Source organism: Hypanus sabinus, unplaced genomic scaffold (assembly GCF_030144855.1).
Source record: "Hypanus sabinus isolate sHypSab1 unplaced genomic scaffold, sHypSab1.hap1 H_1, whole genome shotgun sequence".
Lineage (NCBI taxonomy): Eukaryota > Metazoa > Chordata > Chondrichthyes > Myliobatiformes > Dasyatidae > Hypanus > Hypanus sabinus.
This window is the reverse complement of record NW_026779040.1, coordinates 164,722-191,822: the sequence shown is the minus strand read 5'-3', so window position 1 is coordinate 191,822 and position 27,101 is coordinate 164,722. Positions and strand designations below refer to the sequence as shown.

The 27,101-nt window shown below is 51.8% G+C and overlaps 2 protein-coding genes across 3 annotated transcripts in view; one reads left to right on the top strand and one right to left on the bottom strand.

Annotated features, from left to right (window-relative positions):
• LOC132386049 (NLR family CARD domain-containing protein 3-like) overlaps positions 1-27,101 on the bottom strand; it is a 70,107-nt gene that overhangs the window by 40,289 nt on the left and 2,717 nt on the right. The gene's annotated exons all lie outside the window — the stretch shown is intronic.
• On the top strand, positions 6,045-26,278 carry LOC132386040 (octapeptide-repeat protein T2-like; the record flags this gene model as incomplete). Its single annotated transcript, XM_059958330.1, has 2 exons — positions 6,045-6,720; positions 26,160-26,278. Coding segments are annotated over 2 exons (795 nt in total), but the record flags the coding sequence as incomplete, so codon positions are not given.

Here is a 27,101-nt window from a genome sequence, read left to right as displayed (position 1 = left end):
AAATCCTCTTCTCAGTCTCTTAATCAACACATTTTGTGATTCTTTTTGCCCAGTCTTCTCGCCTTTCCTTGTACGGGCGGGGGACTTAGGGGCCTGTTCTGTTCGGTCTGGTTTCTGGGGCAGGAGGAGTGACTCGGGGGACGAGGGGCCTGTTCTGTTCGGTCTTGTTTCTGGGGCAGGAGGAGTGACTCGGGGGTCGAGGGGCCTGTTCTGTTCGGTCTGGTTTCTGGGGCAGGAGGAGTGACTCGAGGGTCGAGGTGACTGTTCTGTTCGGTCTGGTTTCTGGGGCAGGAGGAGTGACTCGGGGGTCGAGGTGCCTGTTCTGTTCGGTCTGGTTTCTGGGGCAGGAGGAGTGACTCGGGGGTCAAGGGGCCTGTTCTGTTCGGTCTGGTTTCTGGAGCAGGAGGAGTGACTCGGGGGTCGAGGTGCCTGTTCTGTTCGGTCTGGTTTCTGTGGCAGGAGGAGTGACTCGGGGGTCGAGGGGCCTGTTCTGTTCGGTCTGGTTTCTGTGGCAGGAGGAGTGACTCGGGGGTCGAGGTGCCTGTTCTGTTCGGTCTGGTTTCTGGGGCAGGAGGAGTGACTCGGGGGTCAAGGGGCCTGTTCTGTTCGGTCTGGTTTCTGGAGCAGGAGGAGTGACTCGGGGGTCGAGGTGCCTGTTCTGTTCGGTCTGGTTTCTGGGGCAGGAGGAGTGACGTGGGGGTCGAGGTGCCTGTTCTGTTCGGTCTGGTTTCTGGGGCAGGAGGAGTGACTCGGGGGTCGAGGTGCCTGTTCTGTTCGGTCTGGTTTCGGGGGCAGGAGGAGTGACTCGGGGGTCGAGGTGCCTGTTCTGTTCGGTCGGGTTTCTGGGGCAGGAGGAGTGACTCGGGGGTCAAGGGGCCTGTTCTGTTCGGTCTGGTTTCTGGGGCAGGAGGAGTGACTCGGGGGTCGAGGTGCCTGTTCTGTTCAGTCTGGTTTCTGGGGCAGGAGGAGTGACTCGGGGGTCGAGGGGCCTGTTCTGTTCAGTCTGGTTTCTGGGAGAGGAGGAGTGACTCGGGGGTCGAGGTGCCTGTTCTGTTCGGTCTGGTTTCTGGGGCAGGAGGAGTGACTCGGGGGTCGAGGTGCCTGTTCTGTTCGGTCTGGTTTCTGGGGCAGGAGGAGTGACTCGGGGGTCGAGGTGCCTGTTCTGTTCGGTCTGGTTTCTGGGGCAGGAGGAGTGACTCGGGGGTCGAGGTGCCTGTTCTGTTCGGTCTGGTTTCTGGGGCAGGAGGAGTGACTCGGGGGTCGAGGTGCCTGTTCTGTTCGGTCTGGTTTCTGGGGCAGGAGGAGTGACTCGGGGGTCAAGGGGCCTGTTCTGTTCGGTCTGGTTTCTGGGGCAGGAGGAGTGACTCTGGGGTCGAGGTGCCTGTTCTGTTCAGTCTGGTTTCTGGGGCAGGAGGAGTGACTCGGGGGTCGAGGTGCCTGTTCTGTTCGGTCTGGTTTCTGGGGCAGGAGGAGTGACTCGGGGGTCGAGGTGCCTGTTCTGTTCGGTCTGGTTTCTGGGGCAGGAGGAGTGACTCGGGGGTCGAGGTGCCTGTTCTGTTCGGTCTGGTTTCTGGGGCAGGAGGAGTGATTCGGGGGTCGAGGTGCCTGTTCTGTTCAGTCTGGTTTCGGGGGCAGGAGGAATGACTCGGGGGTCGAGGGGCCTGTTCTGTTCGGTCTGGTTTCTGGGGCAGGAGGAGTGACTCGGGGGTCGAGGTGCCTGTTCTGTTCGGTCTGGTTTCTGGGGCAGGAGGTGTGACTCGGGGGTCGAGGGGCCTGTTCTGTTCGGTCTGGTTTCTCGGGTAGGAGGAGTGACTCGGGGGTCGAGGGGCCTGTTCTGTTCGGTCTGGTTTCTGGGGCAGGAGGAGTGACTCGGGGGTCAAGGTGCCTGTTCTGTTCAGTCTGGTTTCTGGGGCAGGAGGAGTGACTCGGGGGTCGAGGTGCCTGTTCTGTTCGGTCTGGTTTCTGGGGCAGGAGGAGTGACTCGGGGGTCGAGGTGCCTGTTCTGTTCGGTCTGGTTTCTGGGGCAGGAGGAGTGACTCGGGGGTCGAGGTGCCTGTTCTGTTCGGTCTGGTTTCTGGGGCAGGAGGAGTGACTCGGGGGTCGAGGTGCCTGTTCTGTTCCGTCTGGTTTCTGCGGCAGGAGGAGTGACACGGGGGTCGAGGGGCCTGTTCTGTTCGGTCTGGTTTCTGGGGCAGGAGGAGTGACTCGGGGGTCGAGGTGCCTGTTCTGTTCTGTCTGGTTTCTGGGGCAGGAGGAGTGACTCGGTGGTCGAGGTGCCTGTTCTGTTCAGTCTGGTTTCTGGGGCAGGAGGAGTGACTCGGGGGTCGAGGTGCCTGTTCTGTTCGGTCTGGTTTCTGGGGCAGGAGGAGTGACTCGGGGGTCGAGGTGCCTGTTCTGTTCGGTCTGGTTTCTGGGGCAGGAGGAGTGACTCGGAGGTCGAGTGGCCTGTTCTGTTCAGTCTGGTTTCTGAGGCAGGAGGAGTGACTCGGGGGTCGAGGTGCCTGTTCTGTTCAGTCTGGTTTCTGGGGCAGGAGGAGTGACTCGGGGGTCCAGGGGCCTGTTCTGTTCAGTCTGGTTTCTGGGGCAGGAGGAGTGACTCGGGGGTCGAGGTGCCTGTTCTGTTCGGTCTGGTTTCTGGGGCAGGAGGAGTGACTCGGGGGTCGAGGTGCCTGTTCTGTTCGGTCTGGTTTCTGGGGCAGGAGGAGTGATTCGGGGGTCGAGGTGCCTGTTCTGTTCCGTCTGGTTTCTGGGGCAGGAGGAGTGACTCGGGGGTCGAGGTGCCTGTTCTGTTCGGTCTGGTTTCTGGGGCAGGAGGAGTGACTCGGGGGTCGAGGTGCCTGTTCTGTTCAGTCTGGTTTCTGGGGTAGGAGGAGTGACTCGGGGGTCGAGGGGCCTGTTCTGTTCGGTCTGGTTTCTGGGGCAGGAGGAGTGACTCGGGGGTCGAGGTGCCTGTTCTGTTCGGTCTGGTTTCTGGGGCAGGAGGAGTGACTCGGGGGTCAAGGGGCCTGTTCTGTTCGGTCTGGTTTCTGGGGCAGGAGGAGTGACTCGGGGGGTGGAGGTGCCTGTTCTGTTCAGTCTGGTTTCGGGGGCAAGAGGAGTGACTCGGGGGTCGAGGGGCCTGTTCTGTTCTGTCTGGTTTCTGGGGCAGGAGGAGTGACTCGGGGGTCGAGGTGCCTGTTCTGTTCGGTCTGGTTTCTGGGGCAGGAGGAGTGACTCGGGGGTCGAGGGGCCTGTTCTGTTCGGTCTGGTTTCAGGGGCAGGAGGAGTGACTCGGGGGTTGAGGTGCCTGTTCTGTTCGGTCTGGTTTCTGGGGCAGGAGGAGTGACTCGGGGGTCGATGTGCCTGTTCTGTTCGGTCTGGTTTCTGGGGCAGGAGGAGTGACTCGGGGGTCGAGGTGCCTGTTCTGTTCGGTCTGGTTTCTGGGGCAGGAGGAGTGACTCGGGGGTCAAGGTGCCTGTTCTGTTCAGTCTGGTTTCGGGGGCAAGAGGAGTGACTTGGGGGTCGAGGTGCCTGTTCTGTTCGGTCTGGTTTCGGGGGCAGGAGGAGTGACTCGGGGGTCGAGGGGCCTGTTCTGTTCGGTCTGGTTTCTGGGCCAGGAGGAGTGACTCGGGGGTCGAGGTACCAGCTGCATTTTGTGCCGTCTTTCTTGTGCGCGAGGAAGGGTTCAGGGGTCGTTGCGCCTGTTCTGTTCAGTCTGGTTTCTGGGGCAGGAGGAGGGATTCCGGGCGTCGATGACCCTGTTCTGTTTAGTTTTTTTTTGTGCGAGATGAGGGATTTGGGGGTCGATGGGCCCGTCCCATTTTTAATTTGTGTTTTTTTTTTCTGCAGAGACGGCAGATTTGGGGGACGACGATCGTGCTGCCTCTCTTTTCTTTACTGGTTTCATCGCTACCTGCAGAACGGCGGGGTTACCTGCTTTGATAACAATATGCACTTTGGTACGCAGAGCGTGGACAGAGATGCCAGAAGATGTCGGAGAGGCGGGTAAAATCATAATTTTAAATCATTTGGACGATGCGACAGAGAGGGGAAAGGGAGGCATTTGCATCAAAGACAAAAGAGTGTTACCGGTACTAGGGTCAGCAGTGGATACTGAAGAGAGGAAACTGTGAGGACTAGGTTAGGGCCGGGGCACTGTGCACTAAACCAAACACTGAAATTGATAGGGAAACACCAGATAGGATTGTGTGAGGAACATCAGGAAGAGGAGTCAGTAGAACATGTAGTTCTTCAAATATTTATCTCTCTTTCAACCATTCTTGAGGTATATACCCAAAATATACTGTTGGTGGCTGGTAAAAAGACTCTTACTGGGAAATGGTTATCACAGGAGAGCCCAACTTTAAATACATGGATGGAAACTACAATGGACGTTTACAAAATGGAGACGATAACAGCATCCGTTAGTCATAAGTGATGTTGTGGGGGTGGAACTGGACTCTCTGACGGTGGTGTCTGTAAAGAGGATGCTGTCCAAGTTGCATGCCATCTTGGACAATGACTCCCATCCACTCCATAATGTACTGGTTAGGCACAGGAGTACATTCAGCCAGAGACTCATTCCACCGAGATGTAACACTGAGCGTCATAGGAAGTCATTCCTGCCTGTGGTCATCAAACTTTACAGCTCCTCCCTCGGAGTGTCAGACACCCTGAGTCAATAGGCTGGTCCTGGACCTATTTCCACTTGGCATAATTTACTTATCATTATTTAATTATTTGTGGTTTTATATTGCTATATTTCTACACTATTTTTGGTTGGTGCGACTGTAATGAAACCCAATTTCCCTCGGGATCAATAAAGTATGTCTGTCTGTCTGGAACAATTTGATTCAAACTGGGAAAAATGGGTTAACTACATAATGCCTCATAGGCCTGATTTTATTCTAACAAATCAATGAATCGGTTGTAAAAAAAAATCACTCCCTACTTGTACATAGTTCTTTCCTTTTGCTTGTTTTTTTCTTTCCACTCTTTTCTATAAGTGTATACCACAGATAAATACAGATGGATGGAGATCTGTGACATATATGATATATATGTCTAATGTCTGAAAAACATCTTATGGAAATGTTTGTTTGATGATGAACTTCAATAAAAAAATAAATTACAAAAAAAAAAGAACATGTAGTTCTGAGTTGCAGGAAGTAAGGGATACAGAGAAAGATGATGAGAATTAATCTAAGGGAATTGTGGGTGCAGGAATTCACATTAAAAGGGTTAGTGGGCATGGGTGAGAGAACACAGGTCAGGGTAGTTTTAGCTTTCTTAAGGGATACAAGGGTTTTTTTTATATCGGATATGATGGATAAGCAGGAATAGGGTACTAGGATAGCCAAAGAAGGAAGGGTAAAGTGTGTGTGTGTGAGTGGGAGAGAGAGAGCGCGCGACAGAGAGAGAGCGCGCGAGAGACAGAGAGCGCGCGAGACAGAGAGAGCGCGAGACAGAGAGAGCGCGAGACAGAGAGAGCGCGAGACAGAGAGAGAGCGCGAGACAGAGAGAGAGCGCGAGACAGAGAGAGAGCGCGAGACAGAGAGAGAGCGCGAGACAGAGAGAGAGCGCGAGACAGAGAGAGAGCGCGAGACAGAGAGAGAGCGCGAGACAGAGAGAGAGCGCGAGACAGAGAGAGAGCGCGAGACAGAGAGAGAGCGCGAGACAGAGAGAGAGCGCGAGACAGAGAGAGAGCGCGAGACAGAGAGAGAGCGCGAGACAGAGAGAGAGCGCGAGACAGAGAGAGCGCGAGACAGAGAGAGCGCGAGACAGAGAGAGCGCGAGACAGAGAGAGCGCGAGACAGAGAGAGCGCGAGACAGAGAGAGCGCGAGACAGAGAGAGCGCGAGACAGAGAGAGCGCGAGACAGAGAGAGCGCGAGACAGAGAGAGCGCGAGACAGAGAGAGCGCGAGACAGAGAGAGCGCGAGACAGAGAGAGCGCGAGAGAGAGAGAGCGCGAGAGAGAGAGAGCGCGAGAGAGAGAGAGCGCGAGAGAGAGAGAGCGCGAGAGAGAGAGAGCGCGAGAGAGAGAGAGCGCGAGAGAGAGAGAGCGCGAGAGAGAGAGAGCGCGAGAGAGAGAGAGCGCGAGAGAGAGAGCGCGAGAGAGAGAGCGCGAGAGAGAGAGCGCGAGAGAGAGAGCGCGAGAGAGAGAGCGCGAGAGAGAGAGAGCGCGAGAGAGAGAGAGCGCGAGAGAGAGAGAGCGCGAGAGAGAGAGAGCGCGAGAGAGAGAGAGCGCGAGAGAGAGAGAGCGCGAGAGAGAGAGAGCGCGAGAGAGAGAGCGCGAGAGAGAGAGCGCGAGAGAGAGAGCGCGAGAGAGAGAGAGCGCGAGAGAGAGAGAGCGCGAGAGAGAGAGAGCGCGAGAGAGAGAGAGCGCGAGAGAGAGAGAGCGCGAGAGAGAGCGCGCGAGAGAGAGCGCGCGAGAGAGAGCGCGAGAGAGAGCGCGCGAGAGAGAGCGCGCGAGAGAGCGCGCGAGAGAGAGCGCGCGAGAGAGAGCGCGCGAGCGAGAGAGCGCGAGAGAGAGAGCGCGAGAGAGAGAGCGCGAGAGAGAGAGCGAGAGAGAGAGAGCGCGAGAGAGAGAGCGCGAGAGAGAGAGCGCGAGAGAGAGAGCGCGAGAGAGAGAGCGCGAGAGAGAGAGCGCGAGAGAGAGAGCGCGAGAGAGAGAGCGCGAGAGAGAGAGCGCGAGAGAGAGAGCGCGCGAGAGAGCGCGCGAGAGAGCGCGCGAGAGAGCGCGCGAGAGAGAGAGCGCGAGAGAGAGAGCGCGAGAGAGAGAGCGCGAGAGAGAGAGCGCGAGAGAGAGAGCGCGAGAGAGAGAGCGCGAGAGAGAGAGCGCGAGAGAGAGAGCGCGAGAGAGAGAGCGCGAGAGAGCGCGAGAGAGAGAGAGCGCGAGAGAGAGAGCGCGAGAGAGAGAGAGCGCGAGAGAGAGAGAGCGCGAGAGAGAGAGAGCGCGAGAGAGAGAGAGCGCGAGAGAGAGAGAGCGCGAGAGAGAGAGAGTGCGAGAGAGAGAGTGCGAGAGAGAGAGAGTGCGAGAGAGAGAGTGCGAGAGAGAGAGTGCGAGAGAGAGAGAGAGAGTGAGAGGGAGAGAATCCGTGTGCGTGTGAAGGGATTTAGAATGTAAGTCTATCATCTGATCCGCACCCCGGAGCAGAAGGTGGCGGTAATGCACCATTAAGCCGGGTGCCAACCGCCGTAAAAGAAGAAGAAGAAGAAAACATTTGGACAAATATATTGCAAAATAGGGTGCACCTCAGGGTTGTGCGCTTAGCCCACTGCTCTACCCTCTCCATACCCATGACTGTGTGGCTAGGCATAGCTCAAATAGCATCTATACATTTGCTGACGATACAACCATCGTTGGTAGAATCTCAGGTGGTGATGAGAGGGCGTACAGGAATGAGATATGCCAACTAGTGGAGTGGTGTCGCAGCCACGACCCGGCACTCAACTTCAGTAAGACGAAAGAGCTGATTGTGGACTTCAGGAAGGGTAAGACGAAGGAACACATACCAATCCACATAGAGCGGTCAGGGGAGAGAGTGAGCAGTTTCAGGTTCCTGCGTGTCAGGATCTTTGAGGATCTGACCTGGTCCCAACACATCGATGCAGCTATAAAGAAGGCAAGACAGCAGCTATATTTCATTAAGAGTTTGAAGAGATTTGGTATGTCAACCAATATGCTCAGAAACTTCTATAGTTGTACCGTGGAGAGCATCCTGACAGGCTGCATCACTGCCTGGTATGGGGTCTACTTCTCAGGACCAAAAGTAGCAGCAGAGGGTCATAAATTTAGTCACCTCCATCTTGGGTACTAGTCTACAAAGTACCCAGGACATCTGTGTGCAAGGGTCCAGGATGTTTCTGATCATGACCACAATATCCTGAACTGGGAAGGAGAACAGCCATGATACATATTGGTACCAACGACATAGATAGGAAAAGGGAGGAGATCCTGAAAACAGACTACAGGGAATTTGGAAGAGGTCGTGGTACATATTGGTACCAGTGACATCAGTAGGAAAAGGGAGGAGATGCTGAAAACAGACTACAGGGAGTTTGGAAGAGGTCGTGGTACATATTGGTACCAGTGACATCGGTAGGAAAAGGGAGGAGATGCTGAAAACAGACTACAGGGAGTTTGGAAGAGATCGTGGTACATATTGGTACCAGTGACATCGGTAGGGAAAGGGAGGAGATGCTGAAAACAGACTACAGGGAGTTTGGAAGAGGCCGTGGTACATATTGGTACCAGTGACATCGGTAGGAAAAGGGAGGAGATCCTGAAAACAGACTACAGGGAGTTTGGAAGAGATCGTGGTACATATTGGTACCAGTGACATCAGTAGGAAAAGGGAGGAGATGCTGAAAACAGACTACAGGGAGTTTGGAAGAGGCCGTGGTACATATTGGTACCAGTGACATCGGTAGGAAAAGGGAGGAGATGCTGAAAACAGACGGCACGGAGTTTGGAAGAGGCCGTGGTACATATTGGTACCAGTGACATCGGTAGGAAAAGGGAGGAGATCCTGAAAACAGACTACAGGGAGTTTGGAAGAGATCGTGGTACATATTGGTACCAGTGACATCGGTAGGAAAAGGGAGGAGATCCTGAAAACAGACTACAGGGAGTTTGGAAGAGATCGTGGTACATATTGGTACCAGTGACATCGGTAGGGAAAGGGAGGAGATGCTGAAAACAGACTACAGGGAGTTTGGAAGAGGCCGTGGTACATATTGGTACCAGTGACATCGGTAGGAAAAGGGAGGAGATCCTGAAAACAGACTACAGGGAGTTTGGAAGAGATCGTGGTACATATTGGTACCAGTGACATCGGTAGGAAAAGGGAGGAGATGTTGAAAACAGACTACAGGGAGTTTGGAAGAGGCCGTGGTACATATTGGTACCAGTGACATCGGTAGGAAAAGGGAGGAGATGCTGAAAACAGACGGCACGGAGTTTGGAAGAGGCCGTGGTACATATTGGTACCAGTGACATCGGTAGGAAAAGGGAGGAGATCCTGAAAACAGACTACAGGGAGTTTGGAAGAGATCGTGGTACATATTGGTACCAGTGACATCGGTAGGAAATGGGAGGAGATCCTGAAAACAGACTACAGGGAGTTTGGAAGAGGCCGTGGTACATATCGGTACCAGTGATATCGGTAGGAAAAGGGAGGAGATGCTGAAAACAGACTACAGGGAGTTTGGAAGAGACCGTGGTACATATTGGTACCAGTGACATCGGTAGGAAAAGGGAGGAGATCCTGAAAACAGACTACAGGGAGTTTGGAAGAGATCGTGGTACATATTGGTACCAGTGACATCAGTAGGAAATGGGAGGAGATCCTGAAAACAGACGGCAGGGAGTTTGGAAGAGGTCGTGGTACATATTGGTACCAGTGACATTGGTAGGAAAAGGGAGGAGATGTTGAAAACAGACTACAGGGAGTTTGGAAGAGGCCGTGGTACATATTGGTACCAGTGACATCAGTAGGAAATGGGAGGAGATCCTGAAAACAGACGGCAGGGAGTTTGGAAGAGGTCGTGGTACATATCGGTACCAGTGACATCGGTAGGAAAAGGGAGGAGATGCTGAAAACAGACTACAGGGAGTTTGGAAGAGATCGTGGTACATATTGGTACCAGTGACATCAGTAGGAAAAGGGAGGAGATGCTGAAAACAGACGGCAGGGAGTTTGGAAGAGATTGTGGTACATATTGGTACCAGTGACATCGGTAGGAAAAGGGAGGAGATGCTGAAAACAGACGGCAGGGAGTTTGGAAGAGACCGTGGTACATATTGGTACCAGTGACATCGGTAGGAAAAGGGAGGAGATGCTGAAAACAGACTACAGGGAGTTTGGAAGAGACCGTGGTACATATTGGTACCAGTGACATCGGTAGGAAAAGGGAGGAGATGCTGAAAACAGACTACAGGGAGTTTGGAAGAGGCCGTGGTACATATTGGTACCAGTGACATCGGTAGGAAAAGGGAGGAGATCCTGAAAACAGACGGCAGGGAGTTTGGAAGAGATCGTGGTACATATTGGTACCAGTGACATCAGTAGGAAAAGGGAGGAGATGCTGAAAACAGACGGCAGGGAGTTTGGAAGAGATTGTGGTACATATTGGTACCAGTGACATCGGTAGGAAAAGGGAGGAGATGCTGAAAACAGACAACAGGGAGTTTGGAAGAGATCGTGGTACATATTGGTACCAGTGACATCGGTAGGAAAAGGGAGGAGATGCTGAAAACAGACTACAGGGAGTTTGGAAGAGACCGTGGTACATATTGGTACCAGTGACATCGGTAGGAAAAGGGAGGAGATGCTGAAAACAGACGGCAGGGAGTTTGGAAGAGACCGTGGTACATATTGGTACCAGTAACATCGGTAGGAAAAGGGAGGAGATCCTGAAAACAGACTACAGGGAGTTTGGAAGAGACCGTGGTACATATTGGTACCAGTGACATCGGTAGGAAAAGGGAGGAGATGCTGAAAACAGACGGCAGGGAGTTTGGAAGAGACCGTGGTACATATTGGTACCAGTGACATCGGTAGGAAAAGGGAGGAGATGCTGAAAACAGACTACAGGGAGTTTGGAAGAGGCCGTGGTACATATTGGTACCAGTGACATCGGTAGGAAAAGGGAGGAGATGCTGAAAACAGACCACAGGGAGTTTGGAAGAGACCGTGGTACATATTGGTACCAGTGACATCGGTAGGAAAAGGGAGGAGATCCTGAAAACAGACCAAAGGGACTTAGGAAGGAAATTGAAAAGCAGGGCCACAAAGGTTATAATCTCAGGATTACTGCCTGTGCCACGCAACAGTGAGTATGGGAATAGACTGAGGTGGATGATAAATGCGTGGCCGAGGGATTGGAGCAGGGGTCAGGGATTCAGATTTCTGGATCATTGGGACCCCTTTTGGGGCAGGAGTGAGTTGTACAAAAAGGACGGGTTGCACATGAAACCCAGGGGGACCAATATCCTGCCAGGGAGGTTTCCTGAGGCTACTGGGGAGAGTTTAAACTAGAATTGTTTGGGGGGGGGGGGGATGGAACCAAACTGAAGAGATGGAGATTGGCTCACAAATAGAGAAAGCTTGGAGACAGTGCGAGAGGGAGGATAGGCAGGTGATAGAGAAGGGACGCACTTAGATGGATGGTTTCAGATGTGTCTAATGCAAAAGGAGTATTATGAATAAAGTGGATGAGCTTAGAGCGTGGATCAGTACTTGGAGCGATGATGTGGTGGCCATTACAGAGACTTGGATGGCTCAGGGGCAGGAATGGTTACTTCGCGTGCCAGGGTTTCGATGTTTCAGAAAGGACAGGGAGGCAAAAGAGGTGGGGGCGTAGCACTGTTGGTCAGAGATAGTATCACGGCTGCAGAAAAGGAAGGAGGGATTGTCTACGGAGTCTCTGTGGGTGGAACAGTACGGGGTCAATAACACTACTGGGTGTTTTTCTATAGACCACCCAATAGTAACAGGGGCATTGAAGAGAAGACAGGGAGCCAGGTTCTGGAAAGGTGTAATAACAACGGGGTTGTCGCGGTGGGAGATTTTAATTTTCCACAAATATTGATTGGCATTCCCTAGAGCAAGGGGTTTAGATGGGGTGGAGTTTGTTAGGTTTGTTCAGGCAGGTTTCTTGACACAATATGTGACACAATCAGCCTACAAGAGGAGAGGCTGTTACTTGATCTGGTATTGGGAAATGAACCCGGTCAGGTGTCAGGTCTCTCAGTGGGAGAGCATTTTGAAGGTAGTGATCACAATACTACCTCCTTTACCACAGATTTGGAGAGGGATTGGAACAGACAAGTTAGAAAAGCTTTCCGTTCCAGGACATCCCAAATGTCCTCTTTCTTTCAGAATCGTGGTTTCCCTTCTGCCGTCATTAATGATGCCCTCACCCCCATCTCCTCCATTTCCTGCACTTCGGCCCTCACCCCATCCTCCTGTCACCACAACAGGGACCGTGTCCCCCTTGTCCTCACCTAATACCCCACCTGCCTCCGGATACAGCAAATTATCCTCCACAACTTCCGCCACCTTCAGCAGGACCCCGCCACCCAGCCCATCTTCCCCTCTCTACCCCTCTCTGCTTTTCACAGGGATCGTTCCCTCTGCGACTGCCTGGTCCACACGTCCCTCCCCACAGATCTCCCACTTATCCCTGCAAGCGTAGGTGCTACACTTGTCCCTACATCTCCTCTCTTACCACCATTCAGGGCCCCAAACAGTCCTTCCAGGTGAGGCAACACTTCACCTGTGAGTCTGTTGGGGTTACCTATTGCATCCGGTGCTCCCGGTGCGGCCTCCTCTACATCAACAAGACCCGATGAAGATTGGGGGACCACTTCGTCGAGCTCCTCCGCTCCGACCGCCACAACAGACAGGATCTCCCGGTTGCCACCTGCTTCAACTCTGCTTCAGATTCCCATTCGGATCTGTCCATACACGGCCTCCTCTACTGCCAGGATGAGGCCAAACTCAGGTTGGAGGAGCAACACCTCATCTACCGTCTGGGTAGTCTCCAGCCCCTTGGCATGAACATTGAATTCTCCAACTTCCGGTAATTCCCTCCCTCTCCCTTCCCACCTTCACTCTGTCTCCTCCTCCAGCTGCCTATCTCCTCTCATGACTCTGCCTTCTTCTCCTACCCATAGTGCTTTCCCCTTAGATTCCTTCTTCACGTCTCCTGCCTATCCCCTCCCTGCTTCCCCTCCCCCACCCCTTGATCTTTCCTCTGATTGGTTTTCCACCATCCCCCCACCTTCTTTATAGGGCCCCTGCCCCCTCCCTCTTCAGTCTCGGCCCGAAACGTTGACTGCTCCTTTCAACGGATGCTGCCCGACCTGCTGAGTTCATCCAGCTTATCTGTACGTCTTGATTAGAAAAGCTTTTAATTGGTGTGAGGGGAAATTTGAGGCTAGCAGGCAGGAACCTGGAAACATATGGAGGAATTTAAGGTGGGGGGGGGGGGTTATATGGGAGGCAGGGTTTAAGAGTCAGCACGACACTGTGGGCCGAAGGGCCTGTGCTGTACTATTCTATGTACTATGTTCTATAAATTGGAAACAGATTTTCTCAGAGAAATATATGGAAGATATGTTTCAAATGTTTAGGGGATATTTGCATGAAGTTCAGCATAGGTACGTTCCAATGAGACAAGTAAGGGATAGTACGGTACAGGAACCTTGGAGTCCAAAAGCTTTAATAAATCTAGTCAAGAAGAAAAGAAGAGCTTGCAACAGGTTCAGAGAGCTAGGTAATGTTAGAGATCTAGAAGACTATAAGGCTACTAGGAAGGAGCTTAAGAAGGAAATTAGGAGAGCCAGAAGGTGCCATGAGAAGGATTTTTGCATCATCAATGGCGATGGAAGAGGTTCCAGAGGATTGGAGGGTTGCAGATGTTGTTGCCTTTCTTATAACCATACAACAATTACAGCATGGAAACAGGTCATCTCGTCCATTGTAGTCCATGCCGTATGCTTACTCTCACCAAGTCCCACTGGCCTGCACTCATAATAACCCTCCATTCCTTTCCTGTCCATATACCCATCCAATTTTACTTTAAATGACAGTACCAGACCTGCCTCTACCACTTCTAATGGAAGCTCATTACATACAGCTACCACCCTCTGGGTAAAGGAGTTCCCCCTCGTGTTACCCCTAAACTTTTGCCCCTTAACTCTCAACTCATGTCCTCTTGTTTGAATCTCCCCTACTCTCAATGGAAAAAGCCTATCCACGTCAACTCGATCTATCCCCCTCATAATTTTAAATACCTCTATCAAGTCCCCCCTCAATCTTCTACGCTCCAAAGAATAAAGACCTAACTTGTTCAACCTTTCTCTGTAACTTAGGTGCTGAAACCCTGGTAACATTCCAGTAACTCTTCTCTGCACTCTCTCTATTTTGTTGATATCTTTCCTATAATTCAGTGAACAGAACTGTACACAGTACTCCAAATTCGGCCTCACCAATGCCTTGTACAATTTTTACATTACATCCCAACTCCTATACCCAATGCTCTGATTTATAAAGGCCAGCATACCAAAAGCTTTCTTCACCACCCTATCCACATGAGATTCCACCTTCAGGGAACTATGCACTGTTATTTCTAGATCACTCAGTTCTACTGCATTCTTCAATGCCCTACCATTTACCATGTATGTCCTATTTGGATTATTCCTACCAAAATGTAGCACCTCACACTGATCAGCATTAAACTCCATCTGCCATCGTCCAGCCCACTCTTCTAACTGGCCTAAATCTCTCTGCAAGGTTTGAAAACCTACTTCATTATCCACAACGCCACCTACCTTAGTATCAACTGCATACTTACTAATCCAATTTACCACCCCATCACCCAGATCATTTATTCAAGAAAGGGAGTAGGGACAGCCCAGGAAATTATAAACCAGTGAGTCTTATTTCAGTGGTTGGTAAGTTGATGGAGAAGATCCTGAGAGGCAGAAGTTATGAACATTTGGAGAGGGATAATATTATTAGGAATAGTCAACATGGCTTTGTCAAGGGCAGGTCATACCTTGGAGCCTGATTGATTTTTTTGAGGATGTAACTGAACACATTGATGAAGGAAGAGCAGTAGATGTAGTGTATATGGATTTCAGCAAGGCATTTGATAAGGTACCCCATGCAAGGCTTATTAAGAAAGTAAGGAGACATGGGATCAAAGGGGGCATTGCTTTCTGGATCCAGAACTGGTTGCCCACGGAAGGATAAGAGTGGTTGTAGATGGGTTATATTCTATATGGAGGTCGGTCAGCAGTGGTGTGCCTCAGGGATCTGTTCTGGGACTCCTATTCTTCATGAGTTTTTATAAATGACCTGGATGAAGATGTAGAGGGATGGGTTAGTAAATTTGCTGATGACACAAAGGTCGGAGGTGTTGTGGATAGTGTGGAGGGCTGTCAGAGTTTACAGTGGGACGTCGATAGGATGCAAAACTGGGCTGAGAAGTGGCAGATGGAGTTCAACCCTGGTAAGTGTGAAGTGGTTCATTTTGGTCGATCAAATATGCTGGCAGAATATAGTATTAATGGAAAGACTCCTGTCAGTGTGGAGGACCAGAGGGATCTTGGGGTCCGAGTCCATAGGACACTCGAAGCTGCTGCGCAGGTTGACTCTGTGGTTAAGAAGGCGTACGGTGCATTGACCTTTATCAACTGTGGGATTGAGTTTAGGAGCTGAGAGGTCATGTTGCAGCTCTATAGGACCCTGGTCAGACCCCACTGGGAGTATTGTGCTCAGTTCTGGTCGCCTCACTACAGGAAGGATGTGGAAACCATAGAAATGGTGCAGAGGAGATTTACAAGGATGTCGCCTGGATTGGGGAGCATGCCAATAGATTGAGTGAACTCGTCCTTTTCTCCTTGGAGCGACGGAGGATGAGAGGTGACCTGATAGAGGTGTATAAGATGATGAGAGGCATTGATCGTGTGGATAGTCAGAGGCTTTTCTCCAGGGCTGAAACGGCTAGCACGAGAGAGCATAGTTTTAAGGTGCTGGGGAGCAGGTACAGAGGAGATGTCAGGGGTAAGTTTTTTACTCAGAGAGTGGTGAGTGCGTGGAATGGGCTGTCGGCAATGGTGGTGGAGGCGGATATGATGAGATTCCTGGACAGGTACATGGAGCTCAGGAAAATGGAGGGCTATGTGTAACCCTAGGTACTTTCTCTTGTTAGTACTTGTTCAGCACACATTTGTGGGCTGAAGGGCCTTTATTGTGCTACAGGTATTCTGTGTTTCTATCTTCAGGGAGCGGTGTCTCAGAAAGGCAGCGTCCATTATTAAGGACCCCCAGCACCCAGGACATGCCCTTTTCTCACTGTTACCGTCGGGTAGGAGGTACAGAAGCCTGTAGGCACACACTCAGCGATTCAGGAACCGCTTCTTCCCCTCTGCCATCCGATTCCTGAATGGACTTTGAACCCTTGAACACTACCTCACTTTTAATATATATTAAAGTTTTTTTTGCATGATTTTAATCTATTCAATATACTGTAATCAATTTACTTATTTACTATTAACATCTTCTTCAATATTAAGTATCGCATTGATCTGCTGCTGCTAAGTTGGGAAATTTCACGTTTCCTATTCCCCCTCTCACCTCATCTCCTGATCTGCCCATGGCCTGCCTTGGTAATCCTCCCTCTTTTCGCTCCTTCATGGCCCTCTATCCTTGATGCCCATGGAAGGGGCAGTTTCTTCCCCTCTGACATCATATTCTTCAATGGATATTGATCCTTGAACTCACTTTTTTAACATATATTATTTCTGTTTCTGTATTATTTTTTAATCTATTTAACATATTTATACTGTATACGGCAGCCTGCATTAACTGAACTTTATATTTCCATCGGACAATTCATTATCCCCTAGACAACGATAGAGCTTATTTCTTATCGATTATTATTATACCCGCACATTTAGGTTTAGTATTGATGACGTATAGTATCTGTATATTTGCATTGATATTATTTTGGTGTATTTTTATTAATAAATACTGTTAAAAATAGTATCACCAGACTTCAACGGCTACTCCTATCTTTGCTGGTAAGACACCCAGTTACGGGGTTCGTAACAATCCTGTAATTGATACACTTAGTTATTATTGTTCTTTCCTTCTCTAGATTATGTGTCGCATTGATCTGCTCCCGATAAGCTAGCAAATCCCACGTCACACGCCGGTGATAATAAAGCTGATTCTGAGACAGTCCGATTCAAGTGGGATCAGGATGAGTTGCCTTAACGTCCGTCATCCACTGACACTCACATCTGCTGTGACGAAGAGCTCTGGGAGGTTGGTTATGGCTGGAATCAGCTGCCGCCTCAGCGAAGACCTGGACCCACTGCAACCTCTTCTATCGCCACAGTCGGTCTGCAGTGAGTGGGGACCCCAGTGGCTCCTGGCATGACGTTGAATCACCCGGACAACACGAACACTCATGTCAAAAGCCGTCTGTCGACCGCGGATCAGAGTTTCGCACAAATGGTCTCGCAGGCCTGATCAGGAAGCTGCAGAACTTGGGCTTCTGCACCTCCTTCTGCTGCCGGATCCCCGACTTTCTCACCAGACAACCACAGTCTGTGCGGACCAAAAATAACATCTCCACCGATAATCACACCGGCACGCCTCAAGCCCAGTGCTCTACACCCTTGACCATGTAGCCTGGCAGAGCTCAAATGCCTTCCACCAATTTGCTGACAATCGACAATAGACAGTAGGCGCAGGAGTAGGCCATTCGGCCCTTCCAGCCAGCACCGCCATTCATTGTGATCATGGCTGATCGTCCACAATCAGTACCCCGTTCCTGCCCTCTCCCCATATCCCTTGACTCCGCTATCTATAAGAGCTCTATCTAACTCTCTCCTGAATGCATCCAGAGACTTGGCCTCCACTGCCTTCTGGGGCAGAGCATTCCACATATCCACCACTCTCTGGGTGAAAAAGTTTTTCCTCAACTCCGTTCTAAATGGCCGACCCCTTATTCTTAAACTGTGGCCTCTAGTTCTGGACTCACCCATCAGCGGGAACATGCTTCCTGCCTCCAGCGTGTCCAATCCCTTAATAATCTTATACGTTTCAATCCGATCACCTCGCACTCTTCTAAATTCCAGTGTATACAAGCCCAGTCGCTACAATCTTTCAACATAGGACAGTCCCGCCATCCCGGGAATCAACCTCGTTAAACTACGCTGCACTCCCTCAATAGCAAGAATGTCCCTCCTCAAATTTGGAGACAAAAACTGCACACAATACTCCAGGTGGGGTCTCACCAGGGCCCTGTACAGCTGCAGAAGGACCTGTACAGCTGCAGAAGGACCTCTTTGCTCCTGTACTCAATTCCTCTATTTATAAAGGCCAGCATGCCATTAGCTTTCTTCACTGCCTGCTGTACCTGCATGCTTGCTTTAATTGACCGATGTACAAGGACACCTAGATCTCGTTGTACTTCCACTTTTCCTAACTTGACTCCATTTAGATAGCAATCTGCCTTCCTGTTCTTGCCACCAAAGTGGATAACCTCACATTGATCCACATTAAACTGCATCTGCCTTACATTCGCCCACTCACCTAGCTTGTCCAGGTTACCCTGCATTTTCATACATCCTCTAGGTGTACAGCTGCAGAAGGACACAACACAACTATTGTTGACAGAATTTCAGATGGGTGACAAGAAGGCATACCAGAGGGAGATGTATCATCTAGTTGAGCGGTGTCACGTGAACAACCTTGCATTCAACATCAGTAAAAGCAGAGAACTGATTGTTGACTTCAAGAAGGGTCAGACAAGGAAACGCGCACCAGCTCGTAGAGAGATCAGAAGCAGAAAGGGAGTGCAATTTTAAGTTCCTGGGCGAGAGTATCTCTGAGGATCTATCCCGGACTCTGCATATTGATGCAAATACAAACCAAGGCACGACAGTGGTTATATTTCATGAGTAATACGAGGAGGTTTGTTCTGTGACCAAAGGGACTCGAAAATTTCTATTGATGTACTGAGCATTTACCAGGCAGCGTCACTGCCTGGAATTGAGTTGGGGGGGGGGGGGGGCAGAAACTGCAGAGCATTGTAAACTCTGTCAACTCCATCACTGGCACCAGCTCCCCCAGCATCCAGGACATCTTCAAGGTGCCTCAAAAAGGCAGTATCCTTCATTAAGGACTCCGATCACCCAGGACATGCCCTCTTCCCATGTCTACCGTAAGGGGGGAGGTGCAGGAGCCCAAAGGCACACATCCAGCAATTCAGGAACGGCTTCTTTCCCTCTGCCATCAGATTTCTGAATGAACATTCAACCCATGAACACTACCTCAGTACATTTTCTCCCCCCTCATTTTTCACGACTGAACTTCTTTTATCTGTACACGGATACGTAAAAGTATGTGTATACAGATACATATACACACACACACACACACACACACACCTACACAATGTTCAATGGACTAAATAGGGTGGGTGTGGAGGTTATTAACTAATCAGGGTGATTGATAAGTTCATGGCAGGGTAGAAGGAGATGTTATTAACTTCAAACTTTATGAATAATCACTCAAAGAGTTGAGCTGCACGTGCATGTAACGAGAGCTGTATAACTCATCTCCTTCTACTTAGGCCATGAACTTATCAATCACCCCTGCTGTGGACACTTTCTGGAGGTCCAAGATCCGTACACTCCACGACCGCTGGACTAAGTGTGTCAATGTAGGAGGGGACTATGTTGAAAAATAAATGTGCCAGGTTTTCTAAAATAGACTCCAGGCAAGGCTTTACTTTGGCCAGTCCCACAGGTCTTGCTAAATCCACTCCTGTGGATTATACGAAGTGTCAGGTGTCAGACACACAGTCTGGAGCAAACCCTGCTGTTTTACTTAGACTGTGATCTCTCTCTCCCCCTCTCCCTCCTTCCCCCCCCCCCCAATCACTCTCTCTGGCTCCCCCTCGCTCTCTCATTTACACTCATACTCTCACTGACCCTCTCCCACAGACTCTCATTCTGTCTGCTCTCTCACGTCTACCTTATTAAATCAAACTGACCTCTCCCTACACCTACACTGGCTCTCCACTCTCATTGATTCTGCATCTCATTGACCCTCTTTCTCGCACACTGGCCCTCACTCTTACTGAAAATCTCTCCCACCAAAACTATCATAAAGTCCTCCCCGTATCCCTCCCTGACCGTCTCTAACTGCAGGTTTCGCAGTTCCACACTCTCACAACGAACCTCTCCCTCGGCATCCCTCTCTTGCACTCTCCCTCACCCTCTCTTACCCATCCATCTTGTCAGTAACTCTTTCTCTCTCTCACTGATCCTTACTGGCATTACCTGTGGCTGCTACTCTCTACTGCTGACTCTCACTGTCCCTCTCTCTCACTCACTCACTCTCTCTCCATCTCTCCCCATCTGTCTCTCTGTCTACCTCACTCTTTCACTCCCTCTCTCTATCTCTGCCCCTCTCTTCCTTCCCCCTCCCACCCGCTCTCTCTCCTTCTCTCTCGGTCACTAATCCTGCCTGTTATTAACTCTCAATTGTGAAACCCCCCCCCCCCCATGCTCTCTCTCTCCCCCCTCCCCTCTCTTCCTTCCCCCTCCCACACGCTCTCTCCTTCTCTCTCTCGGTCACTAATCCTGCCTGTTATTAACTCTCAATTGTGAAACCCCCCCCCCATGCTCTCTCTCTCCCCCCTCCCCTCTCTTCCTTCCCCCTCCCACACGCTCTCTCCTTCTCTCTCTCGGTCACTAATCCTGCCTGTTATTAACTCTCAATTGTGAACCCCCCCCCCATGCTCTCTCTCTCCATCTCTCTCTCTATCTCGCCCTCTCTCTGTGTCCTGTCTCTCTCGCCCGTTTTACACACTCTCTCCGTCCCTCTCTCTTGCCCTCTCCTGTTCACTCGCTCTGCCCCCTCTTTCTCTCCACCACTCGCTTTCTCTCCCACCCTTCTCTCTCTCTCTCGGTCACTAATCCTGCCTGTTATTAACTCTCAACTGTGAAACACCCCCCTCATACTCGCTCTCTATCTCCCCCTCCCCTCTCTATCTCACCCCTCTCTCTGTCCTGTCTCTCTCCCCTGTTTTTCACACTCTCTCCATCCCTCTCTCTTTCCCTCTCCTGTTCAGTCTCTCTCCCCACCCCCCCTCTCTCTCTCGGTCACTAATCCTGCCTGTTATTAACTCTCAGCTGTGGAAACCCCCCCCCCATGCTCTCTCTCCCTCTCTAACTCTCCCCCTCTCTCAGTCAGCGGGGAGGGGGGGGGGGCATGTCCAGACAGGTATATGTAGTTCACCACAGTGGACAGCCCAGCACATCTGTAGATGTGAACTTCCCACTACTCAGGACATTTACAGAGACGGGTGTGTAAAAAGAGCCTGAAGTATCACTGGGGACCCAAGTCACCCCAACCACAAACTGTTCCAGCTGCTACCATCCGGGAAACGGTACCGCAGCATAAAAGCCAGGACCAACAGGCTCCGGGACAGCTTCTTCCACCAGGCCGTCAGACTGATTAATTCACACTGACACTACTGTACTGTACATTACATTGACTGTTCTATTTATATAAATTATTATAAATGACTATGATTGCACATTTAGATGGAGACGTAACGCAAAGATTTTTACTCCTCATCAATGTGAAGAATGTAAGAAATAAAGTCGATTCATTTCAATTCAATTCTGTGATTCAGCCAGCAACTCACAAGGTCATACACAAACATCCAAGTTCCCAGTCCTTCACCACAGGCACAAATTTAATAGTGAAATTAATTGATCAGAAATAAACATGATACATACCGGCTATGTGGTGGAAAAGGCACAACAGCGCCTCTTTCACCTCAGACGGTTGAAGAAGTTTGGTATGGGCCCCCACATCCTGAGGACTTTCTACAGGGGCACAGTTAAGAGTATCCTGACTGGCTGCATCACTGCCCGGTACGGGAACTGTACTTCCCTCAATCGCAGGACTCTGCAGAGAGTGGTGTGGGCAGCCCAGCGCATCTGTAGATGTGAACTTCCCACTATTCAGGACATTTACAGTGACAGGGGTGTGAAAAGGGCCCGAGGGATCATCGGGGACCCGAGTCACCCCGACCACAAGGTGCCGGCATCCAGGAAACACCAGGACCAGCAGGCTTCAGGACATCTTCCACCAGACCATCCCACTGATCATGCTGATGCAACTGTATTTCTGTGTTATATTGTAGTACATAGTATTTATAACAAATTACTACAAATTGCACATTTAGAAGGATATGTAATGCAAGGATCTTCACTCGTCATGTACGTGAAGGATGTAAGTAATAAAGTCAGTTCAATTCAATACTGTCAGTCTTGAAGCATATTGAAGTGGATGATGTCCAGATCTTGAGAAAAGTGTGTCTCTTATCTAATGGGAAACTGACAATGGAACTGCAGAGGGCTCTAAGCAGCCTTCCCCCCCCCCCCCACCCATTGGTGATGCACTTGAAGACTAAATGCAGACATTTGTTTAAGGATGGTAGCAAAGTTGAGCCAGAGAACAAAAGGGCAGTGAGATGGACACTAGTGGTGGACAAGTTAATGGAGGGGACTTCGAGGGACAGGGGATATTAATCAGAGTTCTGACAAGAATCGATTTGGGACAGTCGGCAAGGTTTTCCGCATGGAAAACTGCATTACTGAGATGGGTGAAGCATTCTCCAAAGAGTTTGCATGCAGTACCGATGAGGGGCGGATGACACTCTGTTAATTGCAAGTATGAATAACTACAAAACTTAATTGATGTAGTTGTTGAAGAAAGTGCAAAAATGGGTCCATCTATCAATTGCAAAAAGACAGACTGTACGGTGTTATGATCGTAGCCCCCTCCTTCTTGAGACTCGGAAGATCGCTATTAACTCGGGTCTTGGACTCAGGAAATGAGAGAGAAGCCTCAAGGTTTAAGGAATGTGGCCTGGCCCCTCAGCAAGACAAAGCCACGGAAAACGGCCATTGTCTCTTGGAGACACCTTTGTGGAATGGGGACTGGGTTACGTGCAAACCCTCAGGGCAACGTGGGAGAGGGGGGGGGAAGAGGGGGGGGGGGGGAGAGGGGGGGGAGAGGGGGGGGGAGAGGGGGGGGAGAGGGGGGGGGAGAGGGGGGGGGAGAGGGGGGGGGAGAGGGGGGGGGAGAGGGGGGGGGAGAGGGGGGGGGAGAGGGGGGGAGAGGGGGGAGAGGGGGGGAGAGGGGGGGGAGAGGGGGGGAGAGGGGGGAGAGGGGGGGAGAGGGGGGGGAGAGGGGGGAGAGGGGGGGAGAGGGGGGAGAGGGGGGAGAGGGGGGGAGAGGGGGGGAGAGGGGGGGAGAGGGGGGGAGAGGGGGGGAGAGGGGGGGAGAGGGGGGGAGAGGGGGGGAGAGGGGGGGGAGAGGGGGGGGAGAGGGGGGGAGAGGGGGGGGAGAGGGGGGGAGAGGGGGGGGAGAGGGGGGGAGAGGGGGGGGGGGAGAGGGGGGGAGAGGGGGGGAGAGGGGGGGGAGAGGGGGGGAGAGGGGGGGAGAGGGGGGAGAGGGGGGAAGAGGGGGGAAGAGGGGGAAGAGGGGGGAAGAGGGGGGAAGAGGGGGGAAGAGGGGGGAAGAGGGGAGAGGGGGAAGAGGGGGGAAGAGGGGGGAAGAGGGGGGAAGAGGGGGGAAGAGGGGGGAAGAGGGGGGAAGAGGGGGGAAGAGGGGGGAAGAGGGGGGAAGAGGGGGGGAAGAGGGGGGGAAGAGGGGGGAAGAGGGGGGGAAGAGGGGGGGAAGAGGGGGGGAAGAGGGGGGGAAGAGGGGGGGAAGAGGGGGGGAAGAGGGGGGGAAGAGGGGGGAAGAGGGGGGAAGAGGGGGGAGAGGGGGAAGAGGGGGGAAAGAGGGGGGGGAAAGAGGGGGGGAAAGAGGGGGGGAAAGAGGGGGGGAAAGAGGGGGGGAAAGAGGGGGGGAAAGAGGGGGGGAAAGAGGGGGGAAAGAGGGGGGGAAAGAGGGGGGGAAAGAGGGGGGGAAAGAGGGGGGGAAAGAGGGGGGGAAAGAGGGGGGGAAAGAGGGGGGGAAAGAGGGGGGGAAAGAGGGGGGGAAAGAGGGGGGGAAAGAGGGGGGGGGGAAGAGGGGGGGAATGAGGGGGGGAAGAGGGGGGGAAAGAGGGGGGGAAAGAGGGGGGGAAAGAGGGGGGGAAAGAGGGGGGGAAAGAGGGGGGGAAAGAGGGGGGGAAAGAGGGGGGGAAAGAGGGGGGGAAAGAGGGAGAGTGCACAGTCCTGTAACATAGTACAGCTGCAAAGAAAAAATATTCATGACATATATGTGCGATCATAAACCTGATTCTGATATGGGTCTCTATTGTGGACTGAGAGGGGGAAAGGGGCAGGGAGAGGGGAATCATGGTTTGGTAAAGCGGAAGGGAGAGGAAGCCGAGCACCAAAGAAATTCTGCATTGATCCACAAGCCAATTGCTCAGAATCAATTTACCTTGACCGGCGCCCCCAGGGCTGGGTGTGTTTAACTGCACGCCAAAATGTACCACGCCCCCAACCCGCTTGTGGCACTCTCTCTGACATCTGAGTCACACCCCTCTGGTGAGGCTCCACCCCTGCCATTCCCAATATGCTTTGCTCCCAGCAGGTTTGCAAACTCACTCTGCTCCACGTCGGCAAATTCAGTCCCGTGCAACAGTCTCGGGACCTCTTGCTATTCCAGAGCGGGGGTGTAATGGTGAGGCCTCACCTTGAGCACTGTGAACAGTTTTCGGCTTCTCATCCAGGGAGAAAAAAAAGATGTGCTGGCATTGGAGAGGCTCCAGAGGCGGTTCGCATGACTGATTCCAGGAACGAAGGGGTTAACACAGGAGGAACGTTTGATGGCTCTGTGTCGTACTCGCTGAGATTTGGAAGGGGGGGGGGTTGGGTCTGGGGAGATCTCTGAAACCTTCAGTATTGAAAGACCTAAACAGAATAGACGCGGAAAGGATGTTTCCCATGGAGGGGGAGTCTTGGACAAGAGGGCACTGCCTCAGGATGGGGTGGGGGGGGGGTCCATTTAAAACAGAAATGCAGAGACATTTCTTTCGCCAGGGGTTGGTGAATTTGCTACCACTGGCAGCTGTGGAAGCCAGGTCACTGGGTGTATTTAAGGCATAGATTGATAAGTCATACATTGGACAGGGCATCAAAGGTTACAGGGAGCGGGCCAGGGAATGGAGTTGAGGAGGGGGAAAGAAAAAGGACCGGCCATGATTGAATGTCAGAGCAGACTGAATGGGCCAGACGGCCGAATTCAGCTCCTGTGTCATCCGGTCTACAAACACATGCCCAAGTCTTCTGCACAGTCCCGTGCGCGCGCTTGCGCTGCGTTTAGTCAGACCAGGGTCGAATATTCCACACTCCCTGGTGAGCGCTGTAAAACAAGGTGCCCAAGAGTGTCACAAGGCAGTATTGCAGAGAGACGGGATGGTAGAGGACGCACTTGGCGCGTCGGGCTACCTCAGTCGGTGCGCGGGTGCCAAGTTGACATTGGCAATGCCGCCAGTGGGGTACCGCCTTCCCGGTTGGTCAAGCTGCCACAGGGTGGGGGGGCTGGCAGCGGGGACGGGGGCAGAAGCAAGCGGCCAGGACCAAGGGGCTGGGTCCCAGGGAGAGCTCGGCCTGCAAGGACTGCACTTCTTGGGACATGGGTAACCGAGGGTTAATCTTAGAAGGACGGGCGTATGGTGTGCCAGCACTTACCAGCCGTGGGACTGAATCCAAGAGGAGGGAGGTAATGCTGCGGCTGTATCAGACCTTGGTCAGACCCCACTTGGGAGTACTGTGCTCAGTTCTGATCGCCTCGCTACGGGAAGGATGTGGATACTATAGAGAGACTGCAGAGGAGATTTACAAGGATGTTGCCCGGATTGGGGAGCATGCCTTATGAGAACAGGTTGAGTGAACTCGGCCTTTTCTCCTTGGAGCGACGGAGGGTGAGAGGTGACCTGATAGAGGTGTATAAGATGATGAGAGGCATTGATCGTGTGGATAGTCAGAGGCTTTTACCCAGGGCTGAAATGGCTAGCACGAGGGGGCACAGTTTTAAACCGCTGGAAGGAGGTATAGAGCAGAAGTCAGGGGCAAGTATTTCCTACAGAGAGTGGCGGGTGCATGGAATGCTCTGCCAGTGACATTGCTGGAGGCAGACACGATAGGGTCTTTTAAGAGACTCTTAGATAGGTACGTGGAGCTCAGAAAAACAGAGGGCCGTGCGGTAGGGAAATTCTAGACAGTGTCTAGAGTAGCTTACATGGTCAGCACAACATTGTGGGCCAAAGGGCCTGTAATGTGCTGTAGTTTTCTGCGTCCTGTTGTATAAATCTCAAGTGGGACAGACAAGAAAAACGTACAGTGTCGTTTTGGTACCGGGCTGGAGAAATCTAGAACTTGACAGTGCAGGTCAAAGGTAAGAGGGGAGAGTGCAGGTCGATTCACCTATCACCTTGCATTACCCCCTCCCTACTCCCCTTACCCTGACTTCTCATCTCTATTCCCCCCCCCCCCCCAAACCAAGTCCTAATAACAGGTCTTAGCCTGAAACGTAGACCGTTTACTCTTATCCGTCGATGCTGCCTGGCCTTCCGAGTTCCTCCAGCGCCTTGTGTGCGTGAGCTGCTGCTGCTGCTTGGATTTCCCGCAGCCGCAGGTTTCCCCGACTGTGACTGGACCTTCGCCCGGTTAGACTTCCGCGCACATCGAACGAGCGGTCAAACGGGGAGGCTGCTGCAACTGGGTCGTCCTAATGTGGCACAGGGCTGAATAGGCCGCTCTGGCCCTCCGAGCCACGCCACGCAGCAAATCCCCGATTTCCTCCCGGCCTCATCACGGGAAAATCTTACAACCTATTGAACTACCAACCCGCAGGTCGCTGGAGCGCGGAAGGAAACTGCGCACCTGGACAGAACCCACATAGTCCGGGGAGACTGCACAAACCATGGGACTCCTGGAGTTCCCAAAATGTTCATCGACGCAGCGGCGTGCAAAAGTTTGGGCACCCCACTGGTCAAAATTTCTGTTACTGTGAATAGTTAAGTGAGTTTAAGATGAACTGATCTCCGAAAGTCATAAAGTTAAAGATGAAACATTCTTTTCAACATTTTCAGCAAGATTAGCGTGTTATTTTTGTACGATTTTAGAGTGGGGTAAATAGAAAAGGAAAGGAGAACTACGCAGAAGTTTGGACGGCCAAAGAGATTTGAGCTCTCAGATGTCTTTTACAAAGGTCTCAGACCTTAATTAGCTTGTTAGGGCTATGGATTGTTCACAGTCACCGTCAGAAAAGGCCAGGTAATGCAAATTTCAAAGTTTTATAAATACCCTGACTCCTCAAACTTGTCTAAACAATTACCAGCCATGGGCTCCTCTAGGCAGCTGCCTAGCGCTCTGAAATTTAAAATAAATGATGCCCACAAAGCAGGAGAAGGCTATAAGAAGATAGCAGAGCGTTTTCAGGTAGCTGTTTCCTCAGTTCGTAATGTAATTGAGAAATGGCAGTTAACAGGAACGGTGGAGGTCAAGTTGAGGTCTGGAAGACCAAGAAAAATTTCCGAGAGAAATGCTCGGAGGATTGCTCGAGAGTCAA